The following is a 22,814-nucleotide window of genomic DNA, read 5'->3' as shown; positions in this document are numbered from 1 at the left end:
TTCTATTACAGGGGAGTCGGAGTTCTATTGCAGGGGAGTCGGAGTTCTATTGCAGGGGAGTCTGAGTTCTATTGCAGGGGAGTCTGAGTTCTATTGCAGGGGAGTCTGAGTTCTATTGCAGGGGAGTCGGAGTTCTATTGCAGGGGAGTCTGAGTTCTATTGCAGGGGAGTCTGAGTTCTATTGCAGGGGAGTCGGAGTTCTATTACAGGGGAGTCGTGGTTCTATTACAGGGGAGTCGTAGTTCTATTACAGGGGAGTCGGAGTTCTATTGCAGGGGAGTCGGGGTTCTATTACAGGGGAGTCGGAGTTCTATTGCAGGGGAGTCAGAGTTCTATTGCAGGGGAGTCGGACTTCTATTGCAGGGGAGTCGGACTTCTATTGCAGGGGAGTCGGAGTTCTATTACAGGGGAGTCGGAGTTCTATTACAGGGGAGTCAGGGTTCTATTGCAGGGGAGTCTGAGTTCTATTGCAGGGGAGTCGGAGTTCTATTGCAGGGGAGTCGGAGTTCTATTGCAGGGGAGTCTGAGTTCTATTGCAGGGGAGTCTGAGTTCTATTACAGGGGAGTCGTGGTTCTATTACAGGGGAGTCGGGGTTCTATTGCAGGGGAGTCTGAGTTCTATTGCAGGGGAGTCAGAGTTCTATTACAGGGGAGTCGGAGTTCTATTACAGGGGAGTCGGGGTTCTATTGCAGGGGAGTCTGAGTTCTATTGCAGGGGAGTCTGAGTTCTATTGCAGGGGAGTCTGAGTTCTATTGCAGGGGAGTCGGAGTTCTATTGCAGGGGAGTCTGAGTTCTATTGCAGGGGAGTCTGAGTTCTATTGCAGGGGAGTCGGAGTTCTATTACAGGGGAGTCGTGGTTCTATTACAGGGGAGTCGTAGTTCTATTACAGGGGAGTCGGAGTTCTATTGCAGGGGAGTCGGGGTTCTATTACAGGGGAGTCGGGGTTCTATTACAGGGGAGTCGGAGTTCTATTGCAGGGGAGTCGGAGTTCTATTACAGGGGAGTCGTAGTTCTATTACAGGGGAGTCGGGGTTCTATTACAGGGGAGTCGGAGTTCTATTACAGGGGAGTCGGAGTTCTATTACAGGGGAGTCGGAGTTCTATTGCAGGGGAGTCGGGGTTCTATTACAGGGGAGTCGGAGTTCTATTACAGGGGAGTCGGGGTTCTATTACAGGGGAGTCGGAGTTCTATTACAGGGGAGTCGTAGTTCTATTACAGGGGAGTCGGGGTTCTATTACAGGGGAGTCGGAGTTCTATTACAGGGGAGTCGTAGTTCTATTACAGGGGAGTCGGAGTTCTATTACAGGGGAGTCGGAGTTCTATTGCAGGGGAGTCGGGGTTCTATTACAGGGGAGTCGGGGTTCTATTACAGGGGAGTCGTAGTTCTATTGCAGGGGAGTCGGGGTTCTATTGCAGGGGAGTCGGAGATCTATTGCAGGGGAGTCGGAGTTCTATTGCAGGGGAGTCGGAGTTCTATTGCAGGGGAGTCGGAGTTCTATTGCAGGGGAGTCGTGGTTCTATTACAGGGGAGTCGTAGTTCTATTGCAGGGGAGTCTGAGTTCTATTGCAGGGGAGTCTGAATTCTATTGCAGGGGAGTCGGAGTTCTATTGCAGGGGAGTCGGAGTTCTATTGCAGGGGAGTCGGAGTTCTATTGCAGGGGAGTCGGAGTTCTATTGCAGGGGAGTCGGAGTTCTATTGCAGGGGAGTCGGAGTTCTATTGCAGGGGAGTCGGAGTTCTATTACAGGGGAGTCGGAGTTCTATTACAGGGGAGTCGGAGTTCTATTACAGGGGAGTCGGAGTTCTATTGCAGGGGAGTCGGAGTTCTATTGCAGGGGAGTCTGAGTTCTATTGCAGGGGAGTCTGAGTTCTATTGCAGGGGAGTCTGAGTTCTATTGCAGGGGAGTCGGAGTTCTATTGCAGGGGAGTCTGAGTTCTATTGCAGGGGAGTCTGAGTTCTATTGCAGGGGAGTCGGAGTTCTATTACAGGGGAGTCGTGGTTCTATTACAGGGGAGTCGTAGTTCTATTACAGGGGAGTCGGAGTTCTATTGCAGGGGAGTCGGGGTTCTATTACAGGGGAGTCGGGGTTCTATTACAGGGGAGTCGGAGTTCTATTGCAGGGGAGTCGGAGTTCTATTACAGGGGAGTCGTAGTTCTATTACAGGGGAGTCGGGGTTCTATTACAGGGGAGTCGGAGTTCTATTACAGGGGAGTCGGAGTTCTATTACAGGGGAGTCGGAGTTCTATTGCAGGGGAGTCGGAGTTCTATTACAGGGGAGTCGGAGTTCTATTACAGGGGAGTCGGGGTTCTATTACAGGGGAGTCGGAGTTCTATTACAGGGGAGTCGTAGTTCTATTACAGGGGAGTCGGGGTTCTATTACAGGGGAGTCGGAGTTCTATTACAGGGGAGTCGGAGTTCTATTACAGGGGAGTCGTAGTTCTATTACAGGGGAGTCGGAGTTCTATTACAGGGGAGTCGGAGTTCTATTGCAGGGGAGTCGGGGTTCTATTACAGGGGAGTCGGGGTTCTATTACAGGGGAGTCGTAGTTCTATTGCAGGGGAGTCGGGGTTCTATTGCAGGGGAGTCGGAGTTCTATTGCAGGGGAGTCGGAGTTCTATTGCAGGGGAGTCGGAGTTCTATTGCAGGGGAGTCGGAGTTCTATTGCAGGGGAGTCGTGGTTCTATTACAGGGGAGTCGTAGTTCTATTGCAGGGGAGTCTGAGTTCTATTGCAGGGGAGTCTGAGTTCTATTGCAGGGGAGTCGGAGTTCTATTGCAGGGGAGTCGGAGTTCTATTGCAGGGGAGTCGGAGTTCTATTGCAGGGGAGTCGGAGTTCTATTGCAGGGGAGTCGGAGTTCTATTGCAGGGGAGTCGGAGTTCTATTGCAGGGGAGTCGGAGTTCTATTACAGGGGAGTCGGAGTTCTATTACAGGGGAGTCGGAGTTCTATTACAGGGGAGTCGGAGTTCTATTGCAGGGGAGTCGGAGTTCTATTACAGGGGAGTCGGGGTTCTATTACAGGGGAGTCGGGGTTCTATTACAGGGGAGTCGGGGTTCTATTGCAGGGGAGTCGGAGTTCTATTGCAGGGGAGTCGGAGTTCTATTACAGGGGAGTCGGAGTTCTATTGCAGGGGAGTCTGAGTTCTATTGCAGGGGAGTCGGAGTTCTATTGCAGGGGAGTCGGAGTTCTATTGCAGGGGAGTCTGAGTTCTATTGCAGGGGAGTCGGAGTTCTATTGCAGGGGAGTCTGAGTTCTATTGCAGGGGAGTCTGAGTTCTATTGCAGGGGAGTCGGAGTTCTATTGCAGGGGAGTCTGAGTTCTATTGCAGGGGAGTCGGAGTTCTATTACAGGGGAGTCGGGGTTCTATTACAGGGGAGTCGGGGTTCTATTACAGGGGAGTCGGGGTTCTATTGCAGGGGAGTCGGAGTTCTATTGCAGGGGAGTCGGAGTTCTATTACAGGGGAGTCGGAGTTCTATTGCAGGGGAGTCTGAGTTCTATTGCAGGGGAGTCGGAGTTCTATTGCAGGGGAGTCGGAGTTCTATTACAGGGGAGTCGGAGTTCTATTGCAGGGGAGTCTGAGTTCTATTGCAGGGGAGTCGGAGTTCTATTACAGGGGAGTCGGGGTTCTATTGCAGGGGAGTCGGAGTTCTATTGCAGGGGAGTCGGAGTTCTATTACAGGGGAGTCATAGTTCTATTGCAGGGGAGTCGGAGTTCTATTGCAGGGGAGTCGGGGTTCTATTGCAGGGGAGTCGGAGTTCTATTGCAGGGGAGTCGGAGTTCTATTACAGGGGAGTCGGGGTTCTATTGCAGGGGAGTCGGAGTTCTATTGCAGGGGAGTCGGGGTTCTATTGCAGGGGAGTCGGAGTTCTATTGCAGGGGAGTCGGGGTTCTATTGCAGGGGAGTCGGAGTTCTATTGCAGGGGAGTCGGAGTTCTATTACAGGGGAGTCGGGGTTCTATTGCAGGGGAGTCGGAGTTCTATTGCAGGGGAGTCGGGGTTCTATTGCAGGGGAGTCGGAGTTCTATTGCAGGGGAGTCGTAGTTCTATTACAGGGGAGTCGGGGTTCTATTGCAGGGGAGTCGGGGTTCTATTGCAGGGGAGTCGTAGTTCTATTACAGGGGAGTCGGAGTTCTATTACAGGGGAGTCGTAGTTCTATTACAGGGGAGTCGGGGTTCTATTACAGGGGAGTCGGAGTTCTATTGCAGGGGAGTCGTGGTTCTATTACAGGGGAGTCGTGGTTCTATTACAGGGGAGTCGTAGTTCTATTACAGGGGAGTCGGAGTTCTATTACAGGGGAGTCGGAGTTCTATTGCAGGGGAGTCGTGGTTCTATTACAGGGGAGTCGGAGTTCTATTGCAGGGGAGTCGGAGTTCTATTGCAGGGGAGTCGTAGTTCTATTACAGGGGAGTCGTAGTTCTATTACAGGGGAGTCGGGGTTCTATTGCAGGGGAGTCGGAGTTCTATTACAGGGGAGTCGGGGTTCTATTACAGGGGAGTCGGAGTTCTATTACAGGGGAGTCGGAGTTCTATTGCAGGGGAGTCGGAGTTCTATTGCAGGGGAGTCGGAGTTCTATTGCAGGGGAGTCGTAGTTCTATTGCAGGGGAGTCGGAGTTCTATTGCAGGGGAGTCGGAGTTCTATTACAGGGGAGTCGGAGTTCTATTACAGGGGAGTCGGAGTTCTATTACAGGGGAGTCGGAGTTCTATTGCAGGGGAGTCGGAGTTCTATTGCAGGGGAGTCGGAGTTCTATTGCAGGGGAGTCGGAGTTCTATTGCAGGGGAGTCGGAGTTCTATTGCAGGGGAGTCGTAGTTCTATTACAGGGGAGTCGGAGTTCTATTGCAGGGGAGTCGTAGTTCTATTACAGGGGAGTCGGAGTTCTATTGCAGGGGAGTCGTAGTTCTATTACAGGGGAGTCGGAGTTCTATTGCAGGGGAGTCGGAGTTCTATTACAGGGGAGTCGGAGTTCTATTACAGGGGAGTCGGGGTTCTATTACAGGGGAGTCGGAGAACTAGAACTACAGGGAAGTCAGTCTCGTACTCAGATCTCACAACTAAACCACAACAAACTTCATTCAAACTACATTTCACACAATTTTTGCAAAATACTTTACAAACAATATATGCTATTTAGCTTTTATCCAAAGTGACTTACACTCATGCTTGCATATATTTTACATATGGGTAGACCCAGGAATCAAACCCACTATCCTGGCTTTGCAAGCGCCTTGCTCTAGGTCCTCCGGAGGACCTCAGTTACATAAAAAGAAACGAAAAACTAACAGTAAAACGAACAAAAATATAATATCCGGTTTTCTTTCCCTCTAAAATCAGACACTGATTCAGACCTTGGAACACTAGTGAGTAGAATTCATATCTGGCTGGCCAATCAGTAACAGTCAATTACCAAACTAACTCGTTAACTGTGAATGAACTAATTAGATTAATCTAATTATCTTGGCAATTAATCAATTAATATGACATACCTGAGCTCTCCAAATCCCTCCTTATAGTCTTGCCAGCCTCTATTGAAGTTCACCTTCCCATCCTGCCGCCGCTGGAACACCGTCCAACCACCACCTGACACAGGAGAGAGGAGATACCTTGTTAGTCAGGCCAACGTTAGCCATTACACCAAGAGGCCCTTGAAAAGGTCACTGATGTTGTACTTACAATGCTTTACACATTTGATAATAGGGTTACAAAATTATGTGCACTTTCCCAGAATTCCCTGGTTTTCCCCAAAAGTCCAGGTTGGAGGATTTCCTGTTTATTCCCTCGTAATTCCAGGAATCGTCCAACCAGGTTTTTTGGAAAACCCAGGGAATTCTGGGAAAGTTCACAGGATTTTTACAACCCTATTATCAAATGTGTGTGTGAGTCTTACCCTCTGTGTCCATGTCACAGTAGACTTCCACAGGATGGGAGCTCAGAGAGGGAACCACCGTGTAGACACCGGACCGATACACCCCGTTATAGTACAGTGATGCACAGTCTATTGGACAGTTTCTCACATGCTGCACCTCTGGAACACACACACACACACACACACACACACACACACACACACACACACACACACACACACACACACACACACACACACACACACACACACACACACACACACACACACACACACACACACACACACACACACACACACACACACACACACACACACACACACACACACACCCCAACAGACACAGGTGAGTTAATAAATACATTTTGAATTTAGAATATTAAACACTATTGCAATGATTATGTGTGTTTCCAGCAGCAGCATTGAGGAAAAATAGGTGGGAAAAAAGACCAGCTGTGAGTGGGTTTTAACAGATTACAGATTAAACCAGATGTGACTGGTTTTAACAGATTACAGATTAAACCAGATGTGACTGGTTTTAACCGGTTAAACCAGATCTGACTGTTTTTAACAGATTACAGATTAAACCAGATATGACTGGTTTTAACAGGTTACAGATTGAAGTTTGTGTGATTTGTATAAATATTGTTTGCATTATCAACAAGTCCTTGGCCTTTTTTCCACACTCTCCATTTCAGTTAACAAGTGTTTGATACAGTATGTAAATTAACTACAGTACATGTCTGTATAAAGACGGGGACTGAGCCCTATAGACTACTGATCGGCTATGAAAAGCCAACTGAAAATTATTCATGATTATTATTTGACCATGCTTGTCACTTATGAACATTTTTGAACATCTTGGCATAGTTCTGTTATAATCTCCACCCGGCACAGCCAGAAGAGGACTGGCCACCCCTCATAGCCTGGTTCCTCTCTAGGTTTCTTCCTAGGTTTTGGCCTTTCTAGGGAGTTTTTCCTAGCCACCGTGCTTCTATACCTGCATTACTAGCTGTTTGGGGTTTTAGGCTGGGTGTCTGTACAGCACTTTGAGATATTAGCTGATGTACGAAGGGCTATATAAAATAAAATTGATACTGCAGTAGATGTCTGTATAAAGACGGGGACTGAGCCCTGTAGACTACTAAAGTAGATGTCTGTATAAAGACGGGGACTGAGCCCTGTAGACTACTGCAGTAGATGTCTGTATAAAGACGGGGACTGAGCCCTGTAGACTACTGCAGTAGATGTCTGTATAAAGACGGGGACTGAGCCCTATAGACTACTGCAGTAGATGTCTGTATAAAGACGGGGACTGAGCCCTATAGACTACTGCAGTAGATGTCTGTATAAAGACGGGGACTGAGCCCTGTAGACTACTGCAGTAGATGTCTGTATAAAGACTACTGCAGTAGATGTCTGTATAAAGACGGGGACTAAGCCCTATAGACTACTGCAGTAGATGTCTGTATAAAGACGGGGACTGAGCCCTATAGACTACTGCAGTAGATGTCTGTATAAAGACGGGGACTGAGCCCTATAGACTACTGCAGTAGATGTCTGTATAAAGACGGGGACTGAGCCCTGTAGACTACTGCAGTAGATGTCTGTATAAAGACGGGGACTGAGCCCTATAGACTACTGCAGTAGATGTCTGTATAAAGACGGGGACTGAGCCCTGTAGACTACTGCAGTAGATGTCTGTATAAAGACGGGGACTGAGCCCTATAGACTACTGCAGTAGATGTCTGTATAAAGACGGGGACTGAGCCCTATAGACTACTGCAGTAGATGTCTGTATAAAGACGGGGACTGAGCCCTGTAGACTACTGCAGTAGATGTCTGTATAAAGACGGGGACTGAGCCCTATAGACTACTGCAGTAGATGTCTGTATAAAGACGGGGACTGAACCCTGTAGACTACTGCAGTAGATGTCTGTATAAAGACGGGGACTGAGCCCTATAGACTACTGCAGTAGATGTCTGTATAAAGACGGGGACTGAGCCCTGTAGACTACTGCAGTAGATGTCTGTATAAAGACGGGGACTGAGCCCTGTAGACTACTGCAGTAGATGTCTGTATAAAGACGGGGACTAAGCCCTGTAGACTACTGCAGTAGATGTCTGTATAAAGACGGGGACTGAGCCCTGTAGACTACTGCAGTAGATGTCTGTATAAAGACGGGGACTGAGCCCTGTAGACTACTGCAGTAGATGTCTGTACAAAGACGGGGACTGAGCCCTGTAGACTACTGCAGTAGATGTCTGTATAAAGACGGGGACTGAGCCCTATAGACTACTGCAGTAGATGTCTGTATAAAGACGGGGACTGAGCCCTATAGACTACTGCAGTAGATGTCTGTATAAAGACGGGGACTGAGCCCTATAGACTACTGCAGTAGATGTCTGTATAAAGACGGGGACTGAGCCCTGTAGACTACTGCAGTAGATGTCTGTATAAAGACGGGGACTGAGCCCTATAGACTACTGCAGTAGATGTCTGTATAAAGACGGGGACTGAGCCCTATAGACTACTGCAGTAGATGTCTGTATAAAGACGGGGACTGAGCCCTATAGACTACTGCAGTAGATGTCTGTATAAAGACGGGGACTGAGCCCTGTAGACTACTGCAGTAGATGTCTGTATAAAGACGGGGACTGAGCCCTGTAGACTACTGCAGTAGATGTCTGTATAAAGACGGGGACTAAGCCCTGTAGACTACTGCAGTAGATGTCTGTATAAAGACGGGGACTGAGCCCTATAGACTACTGCAGTAGATGTCTGTATAAAGACGGGGACTAAGCCCTGTAGACTACTGCAGTAGATGTCTGTATAAAGACTACTGCAGTAGATGTCTGTATAAAGACGGGGACTAAGCCCTGTAGACTACTGCAGTAGATGTCTGTATAAAGACGGGGACTGAGCCCTGTAGACTACTGCAGTAGATGTCTGTATAAAGACGGGGACTGAGCCCTGTAGACTACTGCAGTAGATGTCTGTATAAAGACGGGGACTGAGCCCTGTAGACTACTGCAGTAGATGTCTGTATAAAGACGGGGACTGAGCCCTATAGACTACTGCAGTAGATGTCTGTATAAAGACGGGGACTGAGCCCTATAGACTACTGCAGTAGATGTCTGTATAAAGACGGGGACTGAGCCCTGTAGACTACTGCAGTAGATGTCTGTATAAAGACGGGGACTGAGCCCTATAGACTACTGCAGTAGATGTCTGTATAAAGACGGGGACTAAGCCCTGTAGACGTTGAATTGATGTCTGTGCCTAGCGGGATGCATCCCTGTTGTATCATTGTGTGTGTGTGTGTGTGTGTGTGTGTGTGTGTGTGTGTGTGTGTGTGTGTGTGTGTGTGTGTGTGTGTGTGTGTGTGTGTGTGTGTGTGTGTGTGTGTGTGTGTGTGTGTGTGTGTGTGTGTGTGTGTGTGTGTGTGTGTGTGTGTGTGTGTGTGTGTGTGCCTGTGTGCACCTGGGTGAAGGGCCTCCTGGGCGCTGAGCAGAGGACTGGTCCTGACAATGTTGATCATGCAGCCGGGGTTACGTTTAACCCGTTCCACCGTCATGGTTAGGTTCCGGACCTGCGTCTGCAGATCAAACAGGATGGAACTATGGGTGTGCAGCAGGCTGTCAGCCTCAGCGTACTGTAGCTCCAACACTCTGAAACGATCCTCTAAAGACTCGTTCACGTTGTTCCTCTCCTCACCCTAAGAGAGAGAGGGGGAGAGAGGGAGGGAGGGTAGGGAGGGAGGGTAGAGAGGGAGGGAGGTGGGTTAGAGAGAGAGGGGGAGAGGAGTGGAGGGAGGGAGGGTAGAGAGAGGGGGAGAGAGGAGTGGAGGGAGGGAGGGAGGGTAGAGAGGGAGGGAGGTGGGTTAGAGAGAGAGGGGGAGAGAGGAGTGGAGGGAGGGAGGGAGGGTAGGGGTAGAGAGAGAGGGGGAGAGAGAGGAGTGGAGGGAGGAGAGAGGGAGGGGGGGGTAGAGAGAGAGGGGGAGAGAGGGAGGGAGGTGGGTTCGAGAGAGAGGAGTGGAGGGAGAGAGGGAGGGGGGTGGGTTAGAGAGAGAGGAGTGGAGGGAGGGAGGGTAGAGAGGGGTGTGGGAGAGACAGAGAGATTGTTATCAGTAGGTTTTTGATAAATTGGATAACACATGATTTGTTGCTTGGTAAATAAAATAACTATCTCACTGTTAATAACAACATTGTTTTACCTACAACACTCAAGAGTCAAAGTAGCATTTAAGTAGATCGGGGAGAGAGAAGGAGGGAGGTGAGGGAGGGAGGGAGGTGGGGTAGAGAGGGAGGGAGGGAGGTGGGGTAGAGAGGGAGGGAGGGAGGTGGGGTAGAGAGGGAGGTGGGGTAGAGAGGGAGGGAGGGAGGTGGGGTAGAGAGGGAGGGAGGGAGGTGGAGTAGAGAGGGAGGGAGGTGGGGTAGAGAGGGAGGGAGGGAGGTGGGGTAGAGAGAGGGAGGTGGGGTAGAGAGGGAGGGAGGGAGGTGGGGTAGAGAGGGAGATGGGGTAGAGAGGGAGGTGGGGTAGAGAGGGAGGGAGGGAGGTGGGGTAGAGAGGGAGGTGGGGTAGAGAGGGAGGGAGGGCGGTGGGGTAGAGATGGAAGGATGGAGGGAGGGAGGTGGGGTAGAGAGGGAGGTGGGGTAGAGAGGGAGGGAGGGAGGTGGAGTAGAGAGGGAGGTGGGGTAGATAGGGAGGGAGGGAGGTGGAGTAGAGAGGGAGGTGGGGTAGATAGGGAGGGAGGTGGAGTAGAGAGGGAGGTGGGGTAGATAGGGAGGGAGGGAGGTGGAGTAGAGAGGGAGGTGGGGTAGAGAGGGAAGGATGGAGGGAGGGAGGGAGGGTAGAGAGGGAGGGAGGTGGGGTAGAGAGGGAGGGAGGGTAGAGAGGGAGGGTAGAGAGGGAGGGAGGTGGGGTAGAGAGGGAGGGAGGGAGGGAGGTGGGGTAAAGAGGGAGAGAGGGTAGGGAGGTGGGGGAGAGAGGGAGGGAGGGAGGTGGGGTAGAGAGGTGTGGTAGAGATTGAGGGAGGTGGGGTAGAGAGGTGGGTGGGTAGAGAGGGAGGGAGGTGGGTGGGTAGAGAGGGAGGGAGGGACGAGAGGGAGGGAGGGTGGGTGGAGAGGGAGGGAGGGTAGAGAGGGAGGAAAGGAGGTGGGTAGAGAGGGAGGGAGGTGGGTGGGTGGGTAGATAGGGAGGGAGGTGGGTGGGTGGGTAGAGAAGGACGGAAGTGGGTGGGTAGAGAGGGAGGGAGGGGGTGGGTAGGGAGGGAGGTGGGTGGGTGGGTAGAGAGGGAGGGAGGTGGGTGGGTGGGTAGAGAGGGAGGGAGGTGGGTGGGTGGGTAGAGAGGGAGGGAGGTGGGTGGGTAGAGAGGGAGGGAGGTGGGTGGGTGGGTGGGTAGAGAGGGAGGGAGGGGGGTGGGTGGGTAGAGAGGGAGGGAGGGAGGGTAGAGAGGGAGGGTTGTGAACATTGTCATGTGTCATGCTTAAAATGTTGTGCATGTCATGATTTTGGTCATGCTAGAACCCTGTCTCATATGACCACCTGCAGTGAACAGGTCCTTAATACCTACCAGGATTTAAAGGTGTCTGCCTTGACTAAGATCACTCACAACACAGAGGAAGAGGGGGGAGGTTAGGGGAAGCTTGGCATAAAGAGCTGAGTTGGATTCAAGACAGAGGGGACAGGGTGGAGGGTTGAGGAAGGGGGAGGGAGAGAGAGCGGGAGTAGGTGTAATTAATTAATTGGACTTACAGTGATCTCCAAAAGTATTGGGACAGCGACACATTGTTTGGTTGTTTTGTCTCTGTACTCAAGCACTTTGGATTTTAAATTATACAATGACTATGAGGTTAAAAGTGCAGACTGTCGGCTTTATTTGAGGGTATTTTCACTGTTTAGAACTGTTTAGAAATACAGCACTTTTTGTGCATAGTCCCCTCATTTTATGGGACCAAATGTATTGTGACAAATTCACTTATATGTCTATTAAAGTGGTAAAACGTTAAGCATTTCGTCCCATATATATATACAGTACCAGTCAAAGGTTTGGACAAACCTACTCATTCCAGGGTTTTTCTTTATTTTTACTATTTTCTACATTGTAGAATCATTGTGAAGGCATCAAAACTATGGAATCACGTAGTAAACAAAAAAGTTTTAAACAAATCAAAATCTATTTTATATTTGAGATTCTGACGAAGGCCGTGAGGCCGATTTGTAAAGCTTATTAAAGAGCAGTGATACTATCCAGGGCAGTGATACTAGCCAGAGCAGTGATACTAGCCAGAGCAGTGATACTAGCCAGAGCAGTGATACTAGCCAGAGCAGTGATACTATCCAGAGCAGTGATACTATCCAGAGTAGTGATACTATCCAGAGCAGTGGTACTATCCAGAGCAGTGATACTATCCAGAGGAGTGATACTATCCAGAGCAGTGATACTAGCCAGAGCAGTGATACTATCCAGAGCAGTGGTACTATCCAGGGCAGTGATACTATCCAGAGTAGTGATACTATCCAGAGTAGTGATACTATCCAGAGCAGTGATACTAGCCAGAGCAGTGATACTATCCAGAGTAGTGATACTATCCAGAGTAGTGATACCATCCAGAGCAGTGATACTAACCAGAGCAGTGATACTATCCAGAGCAGTGATACTAGTCAGAGCAGTGATACTAGTCAGAGCAGTGATACTAACCAGAGTAGTGATACTATCCAGAGCAGTGATACTAGTCAGAGCAGTGATACTATCCAGAGTAGTGATACCATCCAGAGCAGTGATACTAACCAGAGTAGTGATACTATCCAGAGCAGTGATACTAGTCAGAGCAGTGATACTATCCAGAGTAGTGATACTAGCCAGAGTAGTGATACTAGCCAGAGCAGTGATACTAGACAGAGCAGTGATACTATCCAGAGTAGTGATACTAGCCAGAGCAGTGATACTATCCAGAGCAGTGATACTAGACAGAGCAGTGATACTATCCAGAGTAGTGATACTATCCAGAGTAGTGATACTATCCAGGGCAGTGATACTATCCAGAGTAGTGATACTAACCAGAGCAGTGATACTATCCAGAGCAGTGGTACTATCCATAACAGTGGTACTATCCAGGGCAGTGGTACTATCCAGAGTAGTGGTACTATCCAGAGCAGTGGTACTATCCAGGGCAGTGATACTATCCAGAGTAGTGATACCATCCAGAGCAGTGATACTAACCAGAGCAGTGATACTATCCAGAGCAGTGATACTAGTCAGAGCAGTGATACTAGTCAGAGCAGTGATACTAACCAGAGTAGTGATACTATCCAGAGCAGTGATACTAGTCAGAGCAGTGATACTATCCAGAGTAGTGATACCATCCAGAGCAGTGATACTAACCAGAGTAGTGATACTATCCAGAGCAGTGATACTAGTCAGAGCAGTGATACTATCCAGAGTAGTGATACTAGCCAGAGTAGTGATACTAGCCAGAGTAGTGATACTAGACAGAGCAGTGATACTATCCAGAGTAGTGATACTAGCCAGAGCAGTGATACTAGCCAGAGCAGTGATACTATCCAGAGCAGTGATACTAGACAGAGCAGTGATACTATCCAGAGTAGTGATACTATCCAGAGTAGTGATACTATCCAGGGCAGTGATACTATCCAGAGTAGTGATACTAACCAGAGCAGTGATACTATCCAGAGCAGTGGTACTATCCATAACAGTGGTACTATCCAGGGCAGTGGTACTATCCAGAGTAGTGGTACTATCCAGAGCAGTGGTACTATCCAGGGCAGTGATACTAGCCAGAGCAGTGATACTAGCCAGAGCAGTGATACTATCCAGAGCAGTGATACTATCCAGAGCAGTGATACTATCCAGAGAAGTGATACTATCCAGAGTAGTGATACTATCCAGAGCAGTGGTACTATCCAGAGCAGTGGTACTATCCAGAGCAGTGATACTAGCCAGAGGAGTGATACTATCCAGAGCAGTGGTACTATTCAGGGCAGTGATACTAGCCAGGGCAGTGATACAATCCAGAGTAGTGATACTATCCAGTGTAGTGGTACTATCCAGAGCAGTGGTACTATCCAGAGTAGTGATACTATCCAGTGTAGTGGTACTATCCAGAGCAGTGGTACTATCCAGAGCAGTGATACTAGCCAGAGCAGTGATACTATCCAGAGCAGTGATACCATCCAGAGCAGTGATACTAACCAGAGCAGTGATACTAGCCAGAGTAGTGATACTATCCAGAGCAGTGATACTAGTCAGAGCAGTGATACTATCCAGAGTAGTGATACTAGCCAGAGTAGTGATACTAGCCAGAGCAGTGATACTAGACAGAGCAGTGATACTATCCAGAGTAGTGATACTAGCCAGAGTAGTGATACTATCCAGAGCAGTGATACTATCCAGAGTAGTGATACTATCCAGACCAGTGATACTATCCAGAGCAGTGGTACTATCCAGAGCAGTGGTACTATCCAGAGCAGTGATACTAGCCAGAGTAGTGATACTATCCAGAGCAGTGATACTAGTCAGAGCAGTGATACTAGCCAGAGCAGTGATACTAGTCAGAGCAGTGATACTAGTCAGAGTAGTGATACCATCCAGAGCAGTGATACTAACCAGAGCAGTGATTCTAGTCAGAGTAGTGATACTAACCAGAATAGTGATACTATCCAAAGCAGTGATACTAACCAGAGCAGTGATACTAGACAGAGAAGTGATACTATCCAGAGTAGTGATACTAGCCAGAGCAGTGATACTATCAGAGCAGTGATACTAGCCAGAGCAGTGATACTAGTCAGAGTAGTGATACTATCCAGAGTAGTGATACTATCCAGAGCAGTGATACTATCCAGAGCAGTAATACTATCCAGAGCAGTGGTACTATCCAGAGCAGTGGTACTATCCAGAGCAGTGATACTAGCCAGAGTAGTGATACTATCCAGAGCAGTGATACTAGTCAGAGTAGTGATACTAACCAGAGCAGTGATACTAACCAGAGCAGTGATACTAGCCAGAGTAGTGATACTATCCAGAGCAGTGATACTAGTCAGAGTAGTGATACTAGCCAGAGCAGTGATACTAGACAGAGCAGTGATACTATCCAGAGTAGTGATACTAGCCAGAGCAGTGATACTATCCAGAGCAGTGATACTAGACAGAGCAGTGATACTATCCAGAGTAGTGATACTATCCAGAGTAGTGATACTATCCAGAGCAGTGATACTATCCAGAGCAGTGATACTATCCAGAGCAGTGATACTATCCAGAGTAGTGATACTATCCAGAGCAGTGATACTATCCAGAGCAGTGGTACTATCCAGAGCAGTGGTACTATCCAGAGCAGTGATACTAGCCAGAGCAGTGATACTATCCAGAGCAGTGATACTAGTCAGAGCAGTGATACTAGCCAGAGCAGTGATACTAGTCAGAGCAGTGATACTAGTCAGAGTAGTGATACCATCCAGAGCAGTGATACTAACCAGAGCAGTGATACTAGTCAGAGTAGTGATACTAACCAGAATAGTGATACTATCCAAAGCAGTGATACTAACCAGAGCAGTGATACTAGACAGAGAAGTGATACTATCCAGAGTAGTGATACTAGCCAGAGCAGTGATACTATCAGAGCAGTGATACTAGCCAGAGCAGTGATACTAGTCAGAGTAGTGATACTATCCAGAGTAGTGATACTATCCAGAGCAGTGATACTATCCAGAGCAGTGATACTATCCAGAGCAGTGGTACTATCCAGAGCAGTGATACTAGCCAGAGTAGTGACACTATCCAGAGCAGTGATACTATTCAGAGTAGTGATACTAACCAGAGCAGTGATACTAACCAGAGCAGTGATACTAGCCAGAGTAGTGATACTAGACAGAGCAGTGATACTATCCAGAGCAGTGATATTAGACAGAGCAGTGATACTAACCAGAGTAGTGATACTAGACAGAGTAGTGATACTAGACAGAGTAGTGATACTAGTCAGAGCAGTCATACTATCCAGAGCAGTGATACTATCCAGAGCAGTGATACTAACCAGAGCAGTGATACTATCCAGAGCAGTGAAACTAGCCAGAGCAGTGATACTATAAAGAGCAGTGATACTAACCAGAGTAGTGATACTATCCAGAGCAGTGATACTATCCAGAGCAGTGATACTATCCAGAGAAGTGATACTATCCAGAGTAGTGATACTATCCAGAGCAGTGATACTATCCAGAGCAGTGGTACTATCCAGAGCAGTGGTACTATCCAGAGCAGTGATACTAGCCAGAGTAGTGATACTATCCAGAGCAGTGATACTAGTCAGAGCAGTGATACTAGCCAGAGCAGTGATACTAGTCAGAGCAGTGATACTAGTCAGAGTAGTGATACCATCCAGAGCAGTGAAACTAACCAGAGCAGTGATACTAGTCAGAGTAGTGATACTAACCAGAATAGTGATACTATCCAAAGCAGTGATACTAACCAGAGCAGTGATACTAGACAGAGAAGTGATACTATCCAGAGTAGTGATACTAGCCAGAGCAGTGATACTATCAGAGCAGTGATACTAGCCAGAGCAGTGATACTAGTCAGAGTAGTGGAACTATCCAGAGTAGTGATACTATCCAGAGTAGTGATACTAGTCAGAGCAGTGATACTATCCAGAGTAGTGATACTAGCCAGAGTAGTGATACTAGTCAGAGCAGTGATACTAGACAGAGCAGTGATACTAGCCAGAGTAGTGATACTATCCAGAGCAGTGATACTAGTCAGAGCAGTGATACTATCCAGAGTAGTGATACTAGCCAGAGTAGTGATACTAGCCAGAGCAGTGATACTAGACAGAGCAGTGATACTATCCAGAGTAGTGATACTATCCAGAGCAGTGATACTAGACAGAGCAGTGATTTTATCCAGAGTAGTGATACTATCCAGAGCAGTGATACTATCCAGAGCAGTGGTACTATCCAGAGAAGTGATACTATCCAGAGTAGTGATACTATCCAGAGCAGTGATACTATCCAGAGCAGTGATAGTAGCCAGAGCAGTGATACTATCCAGAGCAGTGATACTATCCAGAGTAGTGATAGTAGCCAGAGCAGTGATACTATCCAGAGCAGTGATACTATCCAGAGAAGTGATACTATCCAGAGCAGTGATAGTAGCCAGAGCAGTGATACTATCCAGAGCAGTGATACTAGACAGAGCAGTGATTTTATCCAGAGTAGTGATACTATCCAGAGTAGTGATACTATCCAGAGCAGTGATACTATCCAGAGCAGTGGTACTATCCAGAGCAGTGATACTAGCCAGAGTAGTGATACTATCCAGAGCAGTGATACTAGTCAGAGTAGTGATACTAACCAGAGCAGTGATACTAACCAGAGCAGTGATACTAGCCAGAGTAGTGATACTAGACAGAGCAGTGATACTATCCAGAGCAGTGATATTAGACAGAGCAGTGATACTAACCAGAGTAGTGATACTAGACAGAGTAGTGATAGTAGCCAGAGTAGTGATACTAGTCAGAGCAGTGATACTATCCAGAGCAGTGATGCTATCCAGAGCAGTGATACTATCCAGGGCAGTGATACTATCCAGATTAGTGATACTAACCAGAGCAGTGATACTATCCAGAGCAGTGGTACTATCCATAACAGTGGTACTATCCAGGGCAGTGGTACTATCCAGAGTAGTGGTACTATCCAGAGCAGTGGTACTATCCAGGGCAGTGATACTAGCCAGAGCAGTGATACTAGCCAGAGCAGTGATACTATCCAGAGCAGTGATACTATCCAGAGCAGTGATACTATCCAGAGAAGTGATACTATCCAGAGTAGTGATACTATCCAGAGCAGTGGTACTATCCAGAGCAGTGGTACTATCCAGAGCAGTGATACTAGCCAGAGGAGTGATACTATCCCGAGCAGTGGTACTATTCAGGGCAGTGATACTAGCCAGGGCAGTGATACAATCCAGAGTAGTGATACTATCCAGTGTAGTGGTACTATCCAGAGCAGTGGTACTATCCAGAGTAGTGATACTATCCAGTGTAGTGGTACTATCCAGAGCAGTGGTACTATCCAGAGCAGTGATACTAGCCAGAGCAGTGATACTATCCAGAGCAGTGATACCATCCAGAGCAGTGATACTAACCAGAGCAGTGATACTAGCCAGAGTAGTGATACTATCCAGAGCAGTGATACTAGTCAGAGCAGTGATACTATCCAGAGTAGTGATACTAGCCAGAGTAGTGATACTAGCCAGAGCAGTGATACTAGACAGAGCAGTGATACTATCCAGAGTAGTGATACTAGCCAGAGTAGTGATACTATCCAGAGCAGTGATACTATCCAGAGTAGTGATACTATCCAGACCAGTGATACTATCCAGAGCAGTGGTACTATCCAGAGCAGTGGTACTATCCAGAGCAGTGATACTAGCCAGAGTAGTGATACTATCCAGAGCAGTGATACTAGTCAGAGCAGTGATACTAGCCAGAGCAGTGATACTAGTCAGAGCAGTGATACTAGTCAGAGTAGTGATACCATCCAGAGCAGTGATACTAACCAGAGCAGTGATTCTAGTCAGAGTAGTGATACTAACCAGAATAGTGATACTATCCAAAGCAGTGATACTAACCAGAGCAGTGATACTAGACAGAGAAGTGATACTATCCAGAGTAGTGATACTAGCCAGAGCAGTGATACTAGCCAGAGCAGTGATACTAGTCAGAGTAGTGATACTATCCAGAGTAGTGATACTATCCAGAGCAGTGATACTATCCAGAGCAGTGATACTATCCAGAGCAGTGGTACTATCCAGAGCAGTGGTACTATCCAGAGCAGTGATACTAGCCAGAGTAGTGATACTATCCAGAGCAGTGATACTAGTCAGAGTAGTGATACTAACCAGAGCAGTGATACTAACCAGAGCAGTGATACTAGCCAGAGTAGTGATACTATCCAGAGCAGTGATACTAGTCAGAGTAGTGATACTAGCCAGAGCAGTGATACTAGACAGAGCAGTGATACTATCCAGAGTAGTGATACTAGCCAGAGCAGTGATACTATCCAGAGCAGTGATACTAGACAGAGCAGTGATACTATCCAGAGTAGTGATACTATCCAGAGTAGTGATACTATCCAGAGCAGTGATACTATCCAGAGCAGTGATACTATCCAGAGAAGTGATACTATCCAGAGTAGTGATACTATCCAGAGCAGTGATACTATCCAGAGCAGTGGTACTATCCAGAGCAGTGGTACTATCCAGAGCAGTGATACTAGCCAGAGTAGTGATACTATCCAGAGCAGTGATACTATCCAGAGTAGTGATACTATCCAGACCAGTGATACTATCCAGAGCAGTGGTACTATCCAGAGCAGTGGTACTATCCAGAGCAGTGGTACTAGCCAGAGTAGTGATACTATCCAGAGCAGTGATACTAGTCAGAGCAGTGATACTAGCCAGAGCAGTGATACTAGTCAGAGCAGTGATACTAGTCAGAGTAGTGATACCATCCAGAGCAGTGATACTAACCAGAGCAGTGATTCTAGTCAGAGTAGTGATACTAACCAGAATAGTGATACTATCCAAAGCAGTGATACTAACCAGAGCAGTGATACTAGACAGAGAAGTGATACTATCCAGAGTAGTGATACTAGCCAGAGCAGTGATACTATCAGAGCAGTGATACTAGCCAGAGCAGTGATACTAGTCAGAGTAGTGATACTATCCAGAGTAGTGATACTATCCAGAGCAGTGATACTATCCAGAGCAGTGATACTATCCAGAGCAGTGGTACTATCCAGAGCAGTGGTACTATCCAGAGCAGTGATACTAGCCAGAGTAGTGATACTATCCAGAGCAGTGATACTAGTCAGAGTAGTGATACTAACCAGAGCAGTGATACTAACCAGAGCAGTGATACTAGCCAGAGTAGTGATACTATCCAGAGCAGTGATACTAGTCAGAGTAGTGATACTAGCCAGAGCAGTGATACTAGACAGATCAGTGATACTATCCAGAGTAGTGATACTAGCCAGAGCAGTGATACTATCCAGAGCAGTGATACTAGACAGAGCAGTGATACTATCCAGAGTAGTGATACTATCCAGAGTAGTGATACTATCCAGAGCAGTGATACTATCCAGAGCAGTGATACTATCCAGAGAAGTGATACTATCCAGAGTAGTGATACTATCCAGAGCAGTGATACTATCCAGAGCAGTGGTACTATCCAGAGCAGTGGTACTATCCAGAGCAGTGATACTAGCCAGAGCAGTGATACTATCCAGAGCAGTGATACTAGTCAGAGCAGTGATACTAGCCAGAGCAGTGATACTAGTCAGAGCAGTGATACTAGTCAGAGTAGTGATACCATCCAGAGCAGTGATACTAACCAGAGCAGTGATACTAGTCAGAGTAGTGATACTAACCAGAATAGTGATACTATCCAAAGCAGTGATACTAACCAGAGCAGTGATACTAGACAGAGAAGTGATACTATCCAGAGTAGTGATACTAGCCAGAGCAGTGATACTATCAGAGCAGTGATACTAGCCAGAGCAGTGATACTAGTCAGAGTAGTGATACTATCCAGAGTAGTGATACTATCCAGAGCAGTGATACTATCCAGAGCAGTGATACTATCCAGAGCAGTGGTACTATCCAGAGCAGTGATACTAGCCAGAGTAGTGACACTATCCAGAGCAGTGATACTATTCAGAGTAGTGATACTAACCAGAGCAGTGATACTAACCAGAGCAGTGATACTAGCCAGAGTAGTGATACTAGACAGAGCAGTGATACTAACCAGAGTAGTGATACTAGACAGAGTAGTGATACTAGACAGAGTAGTGATACTAGTCAGAGCAGTCATACTATCCAGAGCAGTGATACTATCCAGAGCAGTGATACTAACCAGAGCAGTGATACTATCCAGAGCAGTGAAACTAGCCAGAGCAGTGATACTATAAAGAGCAGTGATACTAACCAGAGTAGTGATACTATCCAGAGCAGTGATACTATCCAGAGCAGTGATACTATCCAGAGCAGTGATACTATCCAGAGAAGTGATACTATCCAGAGTCGTGATACTATCCAGAGCAGTGGTACTATCCAGAGCAGTGGTACTATCCAGAGCAGTGATACTAGCCAGAGTAGTGATACTATCCAGAGCAGTGATACTAGTCAGAGCAGTGATACTAGCCAGAGCAGTGATACTAGTCAGAGCAGTGATACTAGTCAGAGTAGTGATACCATCCAGAGCAGTGAAACTAACCAGAGCAGTGATACTAGTCAGAGTAGTGATACTAACCAGAATAGTGATACTATCCAAAGCAGTGATACTAACCAGAGCAGTGATACTAGACAGAGAAGTGATACTATCCAGAGTAGTGATACTAGCCAGAGCAGTGATACTATCAGAGCAGTGATACTAGCCAGAGCAGTGATACTAGTCAGAGTAGTGGAACTATCCAGAGTAGTGATACTATCCAGAGTAGTGATACTAGTCAGAGCAGTGATACTATCCAGAGTAGTGATACTAGCCAGAGTAGTGATACTAGTCAGAGCAGTGATACTAGACAGAGCAGTGATACTAGCCAGAGTAGTGATACTATCCAGAGCAGTGATACTAGTCAGAGCAGTGATACTATCCAGAGTAGTGATACTAGCCAGAGTAGTGATACTAGCCAGAGCAGTGATACTAGACAGAGCAGTGATACTATCCAGAGTAGTGATACTATCCAGAGCAGTGATACTAGACAGAGCAGTGATTTTATCCAGAGTAGTGATACTATCCAGAGCAGTGATACTATCCAGAGCAGTGGTACTATCCAGAGAAGTGATACTATCCAGAGTAGTGATACTATCCAGAGCAGTGATACTATCCAGAGCAGTGATAGTAGCCAGAGCAGTGATACTATCCAGAGCAGTGATACTATCCAGAGTAGTGATAGTAGCCAGAGCAGTGATACTATCCAGAGCAGTGATACTATCCAGAGAAGTGATACTATCCAGAGCAGTGATAGTAGCCAGAGCAGTGATACTATCCAGAGCAGTGATACTAGACAGAGCAGTGATTTTATCCAGAGTAGTGATACTATCCAGAGTAGTGATACTATCCAGAGCAGTGATACTATCCAGAGCAGTGGTACTATCCAGAGCAGTGATACTAGCCAGAGTAGTGATACTATCCAGAGCAGTGATACTAGTCAGAGTAGTGATACTAACCAGAGCAGTGATACTAACCAGAGCAGTGATACTAGCCAGAGTAGTGATACTAGACAGAGCAGTGATACTATCCAGAGCAGTGATATTAGACAGAGCAGTGATACTAACCAGAGTAGTGATACTAGACAGAGTAGTGATAGTAGCCAGAGTAGTGATACTAGTCAGAGCAGTGATACTATCCAGAGCAGTGATACTATCCAGAGCAGTGATACTAACCAGAGCAGTGATACTATCCAGAGTAGTGATACTAGCCAGAGCAGTGATACTATCCAGAGCAGTGATAGTAGCCAGAGCAGTGATACTATCCAGAGCAGTGATACTATCCAGAGTAGTGATAGTAGCCAGAGCAGTGATACTATCCAGAGCAGTGATACTATCCAGAGAAGTGATACTATCCAGAGCAGTGATAGTAGCCAGAGCAGTGATACTATCCAGAGCAGTGAGACTAGACAGAGCAGTGATTTTATCCAGAGTAGTGATACTATCCAGAGTAGTGATACTATCCAGAGCAGTGATACTAGCCAGAGCAGTGATACTATCCAGAGAAGTGATACTATCCAGAGTAGTGATACTATCCAGAGCAGTGATACTATCCAGAGCAGTGATACTATCCAGAGCAGTGATACTAGCCAGAGTAGTGATACTATCCAGAGCAGTGATACTAGTCAGAGTAGTGATACTAACCAGAGCAGTGATACTAACCA

At 47.2% G+C, this 22,814-nt stretch overlaps 1 protein-coding gene across 1 annotated transcript in view; it reads right to left on the bottom strand.

Annotated features, from left to right (window-relative positions):
• LOC139563748 (angiopoietin-related protein 7) overlaps positions 1 to 22,814 on the bottom strand; it is a 51,359-nt gene that overhangs the window by 8,528 nt on the left and 20,017 nt on the right. Inside the window, exons 3-5 of the mRNA XM_071382657.1 lie at positions 9,357 to 9,591; positions 5,894 to 6,031; positions 5,493 to 5,586 (exon numbers count right to left, since the gene is read on the bottom strand). Of these exons, the coding sequence (XP_071238758.1) occupies positions 5,493 to 5,586; positions 5,894 to 6,031; positions 9,357 to 9,591 (467 nt within the window). The remainder of the gene's footprint in view (positions 1 to 5,492; positions 5,587 to 5,893; positions 6,032 to 9,356; positions 9,592 to 22,814) is intronic.

The sequence above is a fragment of the Salvelinus alpinus genome, chromosome 34 (assembly GCF_045679555.1).
Source record: "Salvelinus alpinus chromosome 34, SLU_Salpinus.1, whole genome shotgun sequence".
In the NCBI taxonomy this organism is placed as follows: domain Eukaryota; kingdom Metazoa; phylum Chordata; class Actinopteri; order Salmoniformes; family Salmonidae; genus Salvelinus; species Salvelinus alpinus.
The sequence above is the reverse complement of the archived record's forward strand: the minus strand, read 5'-3'. Positions and strand labels throughout refer to the sequence as shown.